General features: G+C 37.6%; 1 protein-coding gene and 1 long non-coding RNA gene across 2 annotated transcripts; one reads left to right on the top strand and one right to left on the bottom strand.

Moving 5' to 3' along the window:
* Positions 1-4,576: 4,576 nt before the first annotated feature.
* LOC137581380 (uncharacterized) lies at positions 4,577-5,938 on the top strand. The gene is made up of 3 exons (XR_011033128.1): positions 4,577-4,667; positions 4,731-4,992; positions 5,706-5,938. It is a non-coding gene; the product is annotated as an uncharacterized lncRNA (long non-coding RNA).
* Positions 5,939-8,048: 2,110 nt separating this feature from the next.
* On the bottom strand, positions 8,049-14,546 carry Muc26B (Mucin 26B). Its single transcript, XM_068294878.1, has 3 exons — positions 14,471-14,546; positions 10,053-10,168; positions 8,049-9,962 (listed from the first exon to the last, which is right to left on the bottom strand). The coding sequence occupies exons 1-3, from the start codon at positions 14,544-14,546 to the stop codon at positions 8,049-8,051; spliced, it is 2,106 nt and encodes a 701-aa protein (XP_068150979.1).
* Between the last annotated feature and the right edge of the window lie 1,097 nt (positions 14,547-15,643).

Here is a 15,643-nt window from a genome sequence, read left to right as displayed (position 1 = left end):
AAATCATGCATTAGTGCTGATTGATAATGTAATGTCCTTTGGCTTGAACTATAGCTAGATTAGTGTGCACGTTTGATCGGCAAAGATAATAAAAGTAGTTCTGGTGATACTTACTTTACTGTCAAATATAATCTAACAAATATATTTAAATCATATCTCAAAGATAACATAATATTGTACATTTTGAAAGTTACTCAAAATCATTCGACATTAAGATACCATTATTGGACCATGTCCTACCATGCAATAAGACAAGATTTAGGATAATGTGAAGAATTTTGTTCACTTGTGATGACATTAACTAACCTAAATACTATAAATATTTACTTTAATTTAGCATTATTACCACTCTGGTGGGTTAAATTGTGTTGTGCAGTGTAATTTAACTAAATTTTTAATACCGACATTTTGCTTGGTTAACGCCTTAAGATATTCACTTCGTTGTGCCTTATATGCAATTACTTATGCAAGCAACATTTCTTTCTGCCCATTTCTTTCTTTATTTTAACAATGTTTGTTTAAAGCAAACGTTTGCTCTTGGCCAGGTTTGCTTACTACCCATCGCGCCCATTACACATCTACACCAATTCTTTACGCTTTGCCTAAAGTAAACAGCATCATTTAAAAAAAAAAAAAAGGAAAGCAAAGGAAAATAGAGAGTAAACCCCAAGCACCTGTGATACTAAAGGGGGTTTTCTTTCTTATAGCAGGATGCGGGCTATTAACAACGTGGCCACTTCATTCAAATTAAGTATACGGCATGTGGTGTCCTCCCTTACCTACAGTTCAGTGCTTCAACACTCTTACCACTCTCATCCATTCATTGCGCCGTATCTGTTGTCCCTTCCTGCCTACGTGATGTCTACCACAAAAACGTCTTTCGCCTTTTTGCTCACTGTTCAAATTTTAATCGCATTTCTTTTGGTCGTTGTCGTTGTCCTTTTGCCTTTCAACTGCTTGTCCTTCGGCTTCGACAGCTCCAAAAAGGGAAAAGAGTGAGTGAAAAGGGTTCCATCAGCCAGTTCAGTTTGTTTCTTCTTTCTTCCCGCCAACAATCCTGCCAGCCCGCACGTCACTCGCTCATTTGTTTTTGTCTTCCTTTATGCGCTCTGCGTTTGGCCGCAAAATGAAAATGGAAATTGGTTTTCTCATTCTGGTTACTTGTGCAGCAGCAACAACAGTAACGGTAACAGCAACGGCAACAACAACATTCATTTAAAATGTAAATAAAGTGACAAATTACCTGAATTAGTGACACAACGTTCAACGCGTTCTCGCTTTGCCTCCTCATTTCGGCCATCATTGGGTTCACTTCTTCGTTTTTTTTTGTTTTCAGCGCTATTTGCTTTTGTTTTTATGCTGAAAATGACCAATGTTGTTGCCTTTGTTTTCTGCTAATGCCTAATACTGTTTATTTTGTTTAGGCCAAGCTAATTTCATTCAGTTTAAAGAGGGCAATTGAAAACGGTTGAGTTTCTTTTTGGGATAAATTAGATGAATGTGAGAGGAAGATATTTAGAAAGTGGTTTTCTTGGTGTTCTTAAATGACTTGGAAAATGCATATCCATTTATTTTAATTGTTAATTTGAATAAGCCTTATTATATTTATAAGCTACTCTATTATTAAGTGAATCAAGAGATACGATTTGTTCTTTTCTTGCATTTAAGGTTTTCCCGCTAAAGTAACAATCTTAAATTATTGCCCAATCAGACATTTTGTAGTAGACTCGATAACTAATTTTATTGTAGAGTTTGGAAAATTAAGGATATATAAATAGTAGCCATCGAACTTTGCTTTTTCTAAGACACAGACTGCTGAAACTAATTTGATTTCAAAATAGAGGAATCTTTTTCTCTATGTCTTGATACCACAAAGTACATCAATTCAATTCAATGTGTGCTTTATTTCGAGTAATATAAATGTTTCATTAAAGCCAATGTTTAAGTAAGGATAACAGTGTTTTTGGGCATAGGATGTCGAATATGCAAATACATATAACAAAGCATATATTAATGAGCAATATCATTATACCTCAATCATTTCCTGCCACATCTTTTGTATGGTGAACTCGGGGGCTTAACTCTTCATATAAACTTGTGCTCTGTTTCTGCGATTCATTTAAGCGTCTTGCAAATGCAAAAGCGTAACTTTAAAGCAGTTTGCCCAGCGAGCTATTAAATTCAATTATTGCCTGAGCGCAATATTGAATCAGTAAGGAATCAACAAGGAAGGACCAAAACTTAAGACCTTCGCACAGCTGTCGTGTAAATATTTAATTTACGAAATTCCATAATAAAATTTGCCCTTTCTTTTCTGTTCTGTTTGTGTTGGTGTTGCTAAAGAAGAACAATATGGGAGGTGGGGGTGGCGTCGCAATCTGGTGATGTTGTTGCTTGGGTGGGTGCTGGTGGTAGGGTGGTGCGATGTGGTGTAGCTTTAAGGCAGCTGGGCCTTCCATTTCGCATGCCAATTGTGTGGCAAGTGTCAAAATAATAACAAGCCGGCAACAAAATCTTTACCCCACCCCGCCCCGGGTCTCTCGTTTGGAGAGGCAAAGAATGCCAAGTGTCAAAATATTTCGGCAATTTTTTTTATGTTAATTTTCTATTAATAAAATAAATATTAAATCAGTGTGCATTGGAGTTGAGGGTGACAAATGTCAATGTGGAACCCGCCCCAAATTCCCTCCTCAGTTGCAGACAAAAAGCGGACGACTTTATTAGAGCAGCGAAAACCACTAATTTATCCCCAGAGACTTGAGGATTGAAGAAGGGCTGCTACTTTCCACCCCCTCAACAAGCTTGGTCTCGGCGGGTGGTGGGCTTTGATTTGAGCTTTTCTCAGATTTCTCTTGTTCTCTCTCACTCTCTCTTTGGTTCCCTTTAATATTCGTTTTTCCTTTATTTTTGTTGCCTTAATTTAAATTTCATAAATTTCAGATGCTAAGCCAATTTGTTGGCTGAACAAAGTCTTATTAAATTTTAGCATTTGAGTCGTTGATTTTTATGGTCTCTGTGGCATTTTGTTTTATAATTGTTATGGCTAAGCGGCAGCAACAATTCTTGCTCGACAGCCCTTAACCCCTTGGCATCTTATTGGCCTGCTTAGCGGCTCATTAGCTGAATTTTATGTCTTAGACCATAATTTGTAGATGGCAATGCCAATGCTGTTGTAAAACTTTTCTCGGCTATAAACGCAGCAGCACCAAAGAAAGTGGCAATGCCGCAAAGATGATTTCCAAACTGCGCCTAGAAGCAGGCCATAAAAAATTGTTGCCGCCGCCACTGCTGCTGTTGCCGGTGTTAAAATTAGAGGCAAGGTAAAGAACCAAGAAAAACCAATTACCAACATGGCGAATTTTAAAGATGTTATTTTATCTCATTTTGTTTGTTATATGAAATTTTATTACTTACAAGTTTAAGGACCAAGATTCAATCTACCAACAAAACAAACAGGTTGAAGTTATCTGTGAAAGAAAACAGAACTTCATAAGAGTATTTATTATCATAATTTCGGTAACCAACCATAACCAAAGACTTGCTTTTATTTTAATAGCCCGGCAAAGCTGCTTTCTCTTCCTAAGAAAGCCTTTTTGAAACTGGTTTTACAATTGATTTCGCTCAGTTAGGAAATTTATTAAAATTCTATCATCAAGTTTCAAGTAACTCGATCGTATGTTTAGATTCACATAGGTTTTGTTAGTGGAAAATTAAATACTATGGGAAATTAATTAAGTCTCTAGTCATGCAAATAAATTACTTTCAGCATCTTCTTTTACTCAATTTCTAGTTTAGTTTCTTTTCAACTACATGTATCCCCTATACATATGCATTAAAATAAAGTAGTCAAGAAATATGTTTGCCGTAAGAGATATTCACAGATAGTTCCCCAAACGAAAGCTAAAATGTGACAAGAAAAATCGAGTAAATCCTTTTGCAGCATAACAAGGTAACAAAACTTTGGTTCAAAATGAACCCAACCCTTTTTCAGCCAGTTCCATTTCAATTCGCTGCAGTGCATTATGACTTTTTGGGCCGAAACAGAGTCATTCTTTCCTTTTCACTCCATCTCATGTCTTCTTTTATCCAAAAGGAGAAACAATTTGGCCGACAGCTCTTTTGCCTTTTTGCATATTTGCAAGGCGCATAACTGTCTGCTACAGTCAGTTTTTGCAGCCGTTGATCCCGGAATATGCAATTCGCTCTCCCTTTATGTCTCTGGGTGATGCTGTATGTGTGTGTGTGGAAACGGAAGCTACTTGTTGGGTTAATGACGTCGTAAAAATGGCTGCAACTGCAGATGCTGCACTGTTGCTGCTGCTGCTGTTGTGCTGTGAGAACTGACACCGTTTGTCGGAGGCCTCCAAGGGAGTCGCAGTTGTGTTGAGGGGAAGACATAATAATTACGAGTAGTTGCTTCAATCTCTTTACCTCCCATCTCGCCCAGGTGTTTAGTTTCCTACTTTTAGACACGACTTAAAATTTTAGTTGCATACCCGCAAGGGTTCTTAAAACGTTACTGAAATTTGCTTTAACATTAGAAAGTGTGCCTTGACTTTAATTTTACAATACAAATTTTGGAAACTAAAAACATTTCAGTTGTATTTTTTAGCTAGAAGTTTCAAAATTAAAGTTCACTATCCTGTTCCCATATCTGTGAAGTTTAGGTTAGTAAAAATCCATATGAAAACATTTACGATTTCGCTTCTCAATTGCATTAATGAATTCAGATTTATAACTATGTGCGGCGGTTTTGGTTGCGGCAGCTATGGCTATGGACCCTCTGGACCCTGCGGGCCCTGGTTCGGTGGGGCATATTATGGATGCAGTCGCTCATCCTACTGCGGCTACTCCGGCTGCTATGGACCACGGGGCTGTGGGCCATGTGGTCCAGCATGCTGGCCATATGGCCTGTACACTTGCTAAACTTCAGAAAGATTTCGGGAATCAATAAGCAAACCGTTGATGGATAATGAACGTAAAGCACCTTCGGTAAGTATCCTTTTGTCCTAGCTAAATTGAAATTTTTCTGGCAGGCGAAACAAAGCACCGCACGTTGGCAATAAAAATTTCAAAGGTGAAAGAGCAGCGCCGCACACACATATGCACAATTCAATAAAGGGTTTTGCACGGGGGAGTAGCACTTGACGATTGTAAACAAAACTCTAATTTGAATTCTTCAGACGAATGTGCGCCTTTTGCTGGTGTATGTGTGTGTGTGTGTGTGTGTGTATGGGTGTCTATAGGTGAGAGAGAGCTTTTAGGGGTAAAGAGGATTTCATTTTGCAGAGGCCTTTCCGTCTGCTATCGGTTTCCATGGCCGATTCGCTGAAAAGCGCCAAAAGAAAACGCAGGTGTAATAGAATGCTAGGACAAAGTGAGGGAGGAAGGGAAGCGAAGAAGGTGATACATGCTCCCCACTGTGTCTATATGTGTGATTTTTATTACGAAATTCTTCGTTCTTTGTGTTCATTGTTTATTTGACTGCAAGAGATGAGAGAGAAATGAGAGAACAAGGAGCGGTCGTGGAGTTGGTGGCTGACACAGGAGAGTTTGCTTTGGCCCCAATTTGTTAGGACTCCCCTCTGAGTGCTTCATAAAAAAAATTTACCATATGCACAGCTTGAAATGAGTTTGTTTACGTTACCGAATTTTTTCACTGCAGATGAATATGAAAATTTATAAATCAATTTTTCTCCTTGCAGGTGTGCCCTTTGATTAAATTGAAGCATTTTCTAGGATAAAACAGAGAGAACACATTCTAAATTTTTTCATTAGTTACGATAACGCTGCTTCAAACATAAACCCATTAGGATTTTAATATTTTAATTGGCGGGTGAAAAGTTTTGGCGCATTTCAATTGCATATAATTGAAGTATTGCTACCTAAAACGAAAAATAAATACCATTAAAAATGTGCTGCAAGTAACTGGTTAAAATTGATGTAGTTTTAATGGGGAAAGATCAACAAAACTATCAAGATTGATATATTATAAGCTTCTATTTCAGTAGTTTTATACAAGCAAACAAAGAAATGACACTGCAAACGAAGTTTGCTCTCATATCTCCGAATGGGAATTCAAATTGTTTGCTTATTTTTTGGCTTCACTTTTGTTCTTTTTTTTGGTAAACTCAAAGAATATGTAGGTAAATGTAATTTGGATATGGATATGAATTTGGATAAGTAGCCAAGAACTTCGTGGTTCTATACAGACAGATGAGCAGGTTATCTTTTCGTTTAAAAATAATCTTCTTTTGGAAGATTGACCTTGTGCCGGTCACAATGCAGATTTGACTTGCATTTCAAAAGGGTCATAATCTAACCAAATCAATTTGTATAGTTGATGCAAAAATCATTTGTCTTCATTTAAGTATATGGTATAAGAAATCAATTTCTTTAATGTTAAGACATTTGGTTTATGTACATGTGTATTTAAAGCTACACGTCTTTATGGCTTTGTTTCGTTAACGTTTATTTAGGAGTCCTCACTGTGTGTAAAACCCTTTTACACGTACCTACAAAATTTGTCACTTAAGCCTTTGCGCCTCGTTTTCGCATTCAAGTCTTAACGTGGGTGTTCATCTAAGCCACCAAAAAGACAAAAACTCTTTGGAGGGCGCACATACACACACACACACACCTTGCCTTGTTTTCACAGCCCACAAAATACTCTCATTGCTCCTCCCCGACGATTCACCAAACATGTCGCGGCAAATGGCTGGCGGCTAAAAAGTCTACGTTTACTTTGTGCGTCTTCTTCTAACAAAAAACAAAAAAGGGAACGCAAAGTCATGTGTTTTTTGCGCTTTCCTTTTTTAGGCTTTCTCTGTTCCTGTTGCTTCGTTAAGATCCCTTTTCATTTCCTCCCCGCTACTGTCCCTCAAGGCACACCGCGCCAAAGACGATGAAGAAGAAGCAATGTCATGCTGTGTCACGTTATTTATTTTCGAGTAATTTTTGAACTGCGAAACCCTTTTCACAGTTTACGTCTTTTCGGAAAATTAACATAAAAGAAACGTTAGGCGTGGCATATGTGTCTTTTGGTTTTTTTTATTCATTTTTTTTTTTTTTTTTTGTTTAATTATTTTGTTAAACAAACTTGGAAAAGTTACGGCAAAATGTAACTTTGACTTAGCTAGTCAGCAGTGCCTCCCTTTTTGAGACCAGCAACGTTATTTTATGGACGAGACAACAAACAAGTTGACTAAGCCCATTAATACGTTGAGAGGACCCAAAACTAACCCCCTTGATAAGCCTTAAAGCGCATTGTGGTCAGTTCTTCGGGGTGGTCAAAGCTTTTTAGATTTTTTTTTCCTTCAATTCTTCTTTTTAACGAAAGCCTCCCCAAATGGTGTAACAGACGCATGCGAGAGGGTCACGCATTTCTATAACAAATACCTTAAATACTTTTTGACATTTTCACATGTGACTTTGGGGGGGCGGAAATATACCGCACCAACCCCACATAAGTGCGTCGTAATTCGTTTTTGGGCTAGCCACAGTTTTGGTTGTGTGGTAATCATGTGGCGTAGTGGTCACTTTTAGTCCTCTTACAAAATTTAGTATGATTAAGATTTAGAGTAAACACAAATTAGTGGCCCTATTTAGTGGGCTATCTCAGAAATTTTTTGAGTAAATGAAAAATTTTTATTTACCGAGCGTTTTTTTTTTTTAATATTTTCGTACTGCTGCGTGTGAGATAGGAAAATTACTCAGAATTTGACATAAGTAATGGATTTTTAAAAATAATTGACTTTAAATAGAATTAAATTAAAATTTTTGCTATAAACCACATGATTTTATAAATCGGTAAAATAAAATTCTTGTTACTATAGTTAAACGAATTCAGCGCACTATGCATCCTGCAAGTTCATTCAATTGTAAAGACAAATCATACATACATTTCTATAGCTTGTGTTAGCTGTTGCATTTATTAGGAATAATATTCAATAAAATCAATTAGGCTTGTAAATCATGGTGGGGGTCTGATGCAAATGTTTTAAATGCTGCTGCAAGGATGCTGCTGCCATCTCGATATATTGCAATATCTAGGCATGTGGTTGCACGCAACGCGTGTTTTTGGGCAGATCGCACATACCCTTCAAAGCGTTGAAGTACTTATCACCGCAGCTGACCTGCAGAGGCTTGCCATAGCGACAGATGTAATAGTCGTTGCAACTCTTCAGGGAAGCCAACATAAAGCCATCGGGCTTGTCACGGCACACATAGTTCGTGTAGGCGGACATGCTGTTGGTTGCTGCTTGGGGAGCTACAACAGCAGCGGCCTCAGCGATAGGACGTTTCAACGAAGGACGAGCGGGCGTGACCTTAACGGACAGAGGCTTCACCTTCTGCGATGCACTATCGGCGCAAACTGTTGTGGTCACATCGGCGCAAACTGTTGTGGTCACATCGGCGCAAGCTGTTGTAGTTGTCGTGGGTGTTGTGCAAGTGGTTGTGGTGGGTGCTGTTTCTTCTGGGGTGCAAGTTGTTGTCGTGGGTGTTGTGCAAGTGGTTGTTGTGGGTGCAGTTTCTTTTGGTGTGCAAGTTGTTGTCGTGGGTGTTGTGCAAGTGGTTGTTGTGCAAGTTGTTGTCGTGGGTGTTGTGCAAGTGGTTGTTGTGGAAGATGTTTCATCTCGGGTGCAAGTTGTTGTCGTGGGTGTTGTGCAAGTGGTTGTTGTGGAACTTGTTTCATCGGGGGTGCAAGTTGTTGTCGTGGGTGTTGTGCAAGTGGTTGTTGTGCAAGTTGTTGTCGTGGGTGTTGTGCAAGTTGTTGTCGTGGGTGTTGTGCAAGTGGTTGTTGTGGAAGATGTTTCATCTGGGGTGCAAGTTGTTGTCGTGGGTGTTGTGCAAGTGGTTGTTGTGGAACTTGTTTCATCGGGGGTGCAAGTTGTTGTCGTGGGTGTTGTGCAAGTGGTTGTTGTGCAAGTTGTTGTCGTGGGTGTTGTGCATGTTGTTGTCGTGGGTGTTGTGCAAGTGGTTGTTGTGGAAGATGTTTCATCTGGGGTGCAAGTTGTTGTCGTGGGTGTTGTGCAAGTGGTTGTTGTGGAACTTGTTTCATCGGGGGTGCAAGTTGTTGTCGTGGGTGTTGTGCAAGTGGTTGTGGTGGGTGCTGTTTCTTCTGGGGTGCAAGTTGTTGTCGTGGGTGTTGTGCAAGTGGTTGTTGTGGAAGATGTTTCATCTGGGGTGCAAGTTGTTGTCGTGGGTGTTGTGCAAGTGGTTGTTGTGGAAGATGTTTCCTCTTGTGTGCAAGTTGTTGTCGTGGGTGTTGTGCAAGTGGTTGTTGTGGAAGATGTTTCATTTGGGGTGCAAGATGTTGTCGTGGGTGTTGTGCAAGTGGTTGTTGTGGAAGATGTTTCATCTGGGGTGCATGTTGTTGTCGTGGGTGTTGTGCAAGTGGTTGTTGTGGGTGCAGTTTCTTTTGGTGTGCAAGTTGTTGTCGTGGGTGTTGTGCAAGTGGTTGTTGTGGGTGCAGTTTCTTTTGGTGTGCAAGTTGTTGTCGTGGGTGTTGTGCAAGTGGTTGTTGTGGAAGATGTTTCATCTGGGTTGCAAGTTGTTGTCGTGGGTGTTGTGCAAGGGGTTGTAGTTTCTTTTGGGGTGCAAGTTGTTGTCGATGTTGCACAATCAGTGGCAGATGCAGCAGCATTCACCTTAACCGCTGATGTTTGCTTGACCTCAATGCATCCAGTGTTGTAGTTAACACATCCCTGGACCTTGGCATCAAAGAAACGTGAGCAGGTATTGATCGAAGCAACGCCAGATTGGCATTCATAGTACTGAGAACAACTTCCCGGGACTAAGGCACGGAAACCGTTGGCTTTATGAACGCAGACATAGCGTTGATAAAGTTGATTATTAACTTGTATAACCGATGGTTGAATTTTGGCAGCACCGATGGTGGCCACCAAAACGGCCAGACAGGCAAGAGCTAAAAGAGAATACTTGTGGGTTAGTATTTGATCCTTACGGCATGTACTCCAATTGTTTTCATACCGAAATGCGTTTTCATGATGCGGCAGCTATTCCTTTGTGTATGTAGTTTTTGCGGTTACCGAAACTTGTCTTGAACTTTTGTACAAAGCGTTGTACTCAAATGACAATTTTGCAAGAGCCTGGAGCTCTTTTATACGATGGCCACGACCATCGCCATGACGAGATGTGTATCTATCTTATCGACAGATAGATGTCACACAGATAGCAAGCATTACAACCTTGATTTTGACTTGGGGATGCTGTTGCCTGACTCTGACTCTGCCTACTACTAACTTACTTGCTTACTTACTTACTTTGATGATGTGCGTTATCACATTTTAATTTCTTTAATTGTTTTGTACTCAGCGGAACGGAACTTGACAACACTGAGTTCTTCCTTCCTTTCTATTGCTCAGACAAATTATCATTGATTAAGAGTCTCCAGAATGGTTGTCGTATTTGCATTAATTTCACCATAACCACCGACCATATGGACAGCAATACTTGAAAGTAACCTCTTTCACTCCACTCTCATTCTACAAGTGCGGATGTGTGTGTGTCGTTTGTATGTCTGTGCATGTGGTGACGTTAATTTATCAAAGGAATTCACAATTGTTTAATTAATTAGATGCATACCTTGCAATAGGCACAAAGCTTGTATGCCTGTATATACATACATACATAGGTAGAGGGACTGGCCAGCCAGCATGCCAGTGAACAAACGAGATATGTAGTCATGATTTGAATTTCACTTATTTGCTATCCCTGATAACAATTCGGATTCAATATATGTAGGTATGGATTCCATAGGCATAGTTAAAGTACATGCTATTTAGTTTACCCACAAGCCATGGAATTTTGCCATCGAAGCTTCATATACAAATTATTAAACTGCATATGAATGGAATTTTCGAGGATAACAATATTGGATCCATGTTTTCAGGTAAAACGATGCCAATACATCGTTCAAATTTATTAATAACAATGACAAATTTATTCCATGAATTTTATCAAAAACTTTGGTACTTCCTGTCAGATGAGAGATGCTTTCATTGGAAGCGTAAATTCTTATCGTCCAATGATGTCATTTCCATTCAAGTTTTTATTGAAGAAAGCAAATAATTTTGACGGAAAATTCGCAATACTAAAAAGGACTTTCCATTCGAATGCTACTTTTAATCTCTTCAATTACATCCATACATCTGATTAGTTGACAATCATTCAACTGCAAATCAATTAATAAAGATTCCTAACTCTATATTCAATTGGCATTTAAGCTCATTTCATTGAACTTGAAATCTTTTGAATGATTGCCATTTAACTCTAACTAATCAAAGAATCTATCATTGTGCTACTCCGTACATCGATAATGTCTCGTGAACACATGTTTTCTCCCTTAGATGGGCATTCCAACTGCACGATAGATAAGAATCGATTGTATGTCGTATGTATATACTGTGTATGGGTAATTACAATCAAATTGATAAGAAAATAAAAAATATGTGTATGAACCCAGATGTTAAAACGGGTTGTTTCGGGTCGTGCGTGCGTGTTTTTGTTTCACAGCCAATGTTCCATGTCACATCAAAACCAATTACCAAAGTCGACGAGGCCTATGAACAACTAGCATGTATATGGTGTGATTTTTTTTTTTACCTAACACATTCTGCGTGTGTTTTTCAATTCGTGAAACAACCAACTTATGCCCATATAGAGATACTCTATAATTTTATATGGCCTAAGAAATCTACGAGCTTTTTGCTAGTGGTTTCTAGAAAGATTTCTTTAGGCTATTAAGGCAAGGACTTATTCAAAGGGTAAATTCAATTTCAAGTTTATTATGTTCACCTAAATTTTAATTCTGAAATAATTAAGTATACATTTTTTAATTATTTATAATATTTACCTTTTGAGGGAAATCAAATCCAATGTTAAGATGACCGTCAAGAAAAGGAAATTCAAAGTCTCCAATTATTTGGTAAGTTTTCAATTTTAATAATTTAAATTTTGGTACTTTTTTTTAACATATTTAATTTTTATATAATGCTAAATATAATTAATTATTTTCTTAAAACACTTTCAACAATAAAATCCTTTTTATCAAACTAATATACCCTTTTTGAATATTTCGTGTTCAGTGTATAAAAAACTGAAACAAATTTTGCTTTATAGAATGTAAATTATGTAAAAATGTTGATAATATCGTGCGGTATAATTTGAAATTAATTTGAAGTTAAAAGCTGTATTTTAAATTTCTTGGAAATTACCAAAACATTTCGTGGCAAAATGAAATTCTTGGAAATTTAATTAATATTTTTCTTATTCTTACTCTAACAGGACTTCAAATAAATTGTTAAGCAGAACTGAAAAGTAAATGAAGATCGCATCAAATAAACACAGAGAATTGTAAAAGAAGCAAAAACAAGTTTAGTTAAACCCTTCGACAAAGTCCTAGACATAAAAATCAGTTAATCAGTAATTATCAGAGACTACAACAGAGACTAAGAACAGTTATTCGATTTAATAGAAATAAAAATACTTAAATAATATATGACTGAAGCCAAAGTGGGTGTCAAAAACTTTTTATATATGTACATATCTATATAGATTGCATATTCTGACCTGTCTAAATATATCCATTCGACACACAATAATGGGAACATAAAAAGGGGAAACCCCAATGAAAATTAATTTCAAATTAGAAATCAATTTAGGGACAAAACTAAAAATGCCAATGCGCAAAATTACCAAAACGAACATTAAGAGAGGTCAGGGAGCAGGGAGAAACAACAACCAAAAGCAACCGACAGCAACAACTGCCAGAGCAACTTGTTAAACCATAAAAAGTGTTTGCTATTACCGGCAATTACATTAAAATCAGGCACAGGCACATCAGCAACAACAAAATCCATATAATAAAACATTTCAACGAAATTGAATTGAATTTTTATATTTTTTCGATAACGACAACCCTTTCAAGGTAGCAAAGGGCTGTGCCATACATACAACAAGGGCCAGAGAGTGCGGTTGGGCGGAGTGGGGACGAAGTTGGATGAAGCAAGGGACAACCACATTTGTGCAAACATTTTGGGTCAAATTTTTTGATTTTACTTTTACGTAATATTCAAGCCCCTGCAGCACATTAGACTAAATTCGAGATGAGGGTTAAATAATAAAAATCAATACACGTATGAAAATTTAAATTTTTAACTCAAAATGAATGAATTCTTTAAATATTTTATATGTGCTAGTGTTCTTGCTGTTTTTTGCTGATTATTTATGCGACTTTATTTTACACTCGACTAAATGCAGAAGGAGTAGTACAACAACAACAACAACAACGACAAAGCAATGCAACGAAACAACGAAACGAAAGTGGCAAAACGACTGGCGGAAAAGAAAAAGCTAAAGAAATCACTTAACCCTTGAGCGACCCCGACACATGCGAAATTGACTTGAATTATCGAATTTCGTATAGGCGACCCTTTTATCCAACTTGAACTCAAGTTCAAGTCAAAAACAAAAAACGAAAGAATCGAAAGCAAAGGAAAGGCAAAGAACACACACACAACACGCACACACTCAGCCAGGAATCAAACGGAATATAAATCAGTTTAATGATTTTTATGCCAGGCAAAAAACAAAGCAAATGGTAAAAAAAGAGGAGAAAAATGTGAAAAACAGACAGGGAATGGCGAATGGGTGAGTGGGTGAAAAAGAAGAAGAAAACTTGTATGTTTGCTTCGTTTTTTTCTTTTTTTTTGGTGCCCGGAAGCGGAAACTGACGGAATGTGAGAAGAAAAGAATAAAAAAGAATGGACGCAAGGCTGAGATTTAAAGCATTTTTTCCCTCTTTTAAATTGCAATTTTATATTTGCCTTGAAGAGTTGGTTGTTTTATTTTTTTTTTTTTCATTTCTTTTAAAGTCACATTTAAGTGCTGGATGGATGGGCGTACTCAACAACATTGATTTACCTTTTGCAATTTCCTTGGGAAAATCAACAAGTAAAGTTTTCACTACAAATAGGTTCGACTTGGTGGTTCTCTTTTTATCCCTATTGCGAGAATACATATTTTAACTTAATAATTTAATAAAGGTTAGTGGTAATTGTGTTAGGCTAAATTTACTTAAACTTTGTTTTTGGCTCATAGTCAACTATTGGTATGTCTTTCTATATCTTAGCATACTTTGAGGAGGCAGTAAATAATATTTCAGAAATTCGTTTATCCACAACTATTACATTCGTATTTATTTTGTGTGTTTCAAAATAAAAAGTTTACAGAAATCTATCTGCAAGGTTTCCGTTAAGGATGCTGGCTCATAGCCTGGCCATGACCTTACTGAAAGATTTTCCAAAGAAAGATTTTCATTTAAAGTTTTTTTTTTTTTTAAGAATTTTTCAAAGTTTCGAAAGTTTTTAAAAAACAAAATAAATGTTATGTTGGCATAAAGCCAACACATTCAATTACAATATTCCCTTATATATTTTTGTCATACCGCTGGGTATGAGAAAGTCATCTCGTTTGTCCTTCATTTTAACATCAGCAACGTTGTCATCGTCGTTGTCGTTCATCTCAGCCTGACCCTATTTCGCCCGCAAATTAAGTTCAATCGAATTGCCTGATAGTCATGTAGTCTTGGGCCAAAGGACCAGCCATGTCATAGTTTGCAATCAAAGCCGTTCAGCGAGGGCAAGAGGAGAAAGACGCGAATTGAATTACCAATACCGGGGCAGTAGCAGCTGCCTATTGATTTTCATAAATGAAATGCACTTACAAAAGCCAACCATAAAGTTTACATATTTCAATTGCATATATGCACTAAACAGGAGCAAGTACAGTTGCCTCCGGAAGTTGTAAGCAATTCAGTGGAGTGCAAAAGACATTCTGCCAGGAACTCGGTAAGTGACTTTGGGGGCCCTCAAGATGAGCGCAGACGAGTTAAGTCACACAGGTTAATTTATTATTGAAACTAATGTCGAGGGCCCAGTGTCACCAACCCACAACGGGTAGGGATGCGGATGCATGGGTGGGGGAGTTGTGCAGGTGCCATGCTGACGTTGCTTGGTTAGGTTGTGGCTGCCTTGGGTTTCCACAGTTTGAAGCGCAAATTATGAAATTTAACTTGACAAATGTCAGTGACATTAATTAAACGTTGAGATATGGCAAAAAGAGTTGAAGACGATGATGGAGGGGGGCAATCAACCGGGGGGTTGTTCGACCAATGTCGCAACATGTGGAGAGATAAAATGTAAGTAGTCTTTAAGTCAAGTACTTGGCGCAGCATTTGTTAGGGGGTGCTGAGTACAGAGTCAGCTTTAAATTAGCTGACAAAGTCCATATAAAAACAACGGCCAAGTCTAAATGCTAAAACTCCTTTAACCCTTTAACGACCAATATCTTTCTTATTCTACTTTTGAGCTTAGTTGCAATTTTAAATTTGATGCAACTTTAATCTTAATATACATATTTAGTTTCTTGGAGAGTTTAACTATAGAAATTATTTACCATATTTCCCTGACGACATTTTTCCCCTATGGTATTCCTGTGAACTACATTTCTATTTCTTAAGGTATAATGAAAAGAAAAGTCTTTTCTATCACATTAGAAATCTTTAGAAATACACAAAAAATGAGATTTAAAGATAAAAAATAATTATTTAAAATATTAT

This window comes from Drosophila tropicalis, unplaced genomic scaffold, assembly GCF_018151085.1.
Source record: "Drosophila tropicalis isolate 14030-0801.00 unplaced genomic scaffold, ASM1815108v1 contig_845, whole genome shotgun sequence".
Lineage (NCBI taxonomy): Eukaryota > Metazoa > Arthropoda > Insecta > Diptera > Drosophilidae > Drosophila > Drosophila tropicalis.
Note: the sequence above shows the minus strand (reverse complement) of the source record. Positions and strands in the feature narration are given on the sequence as shown.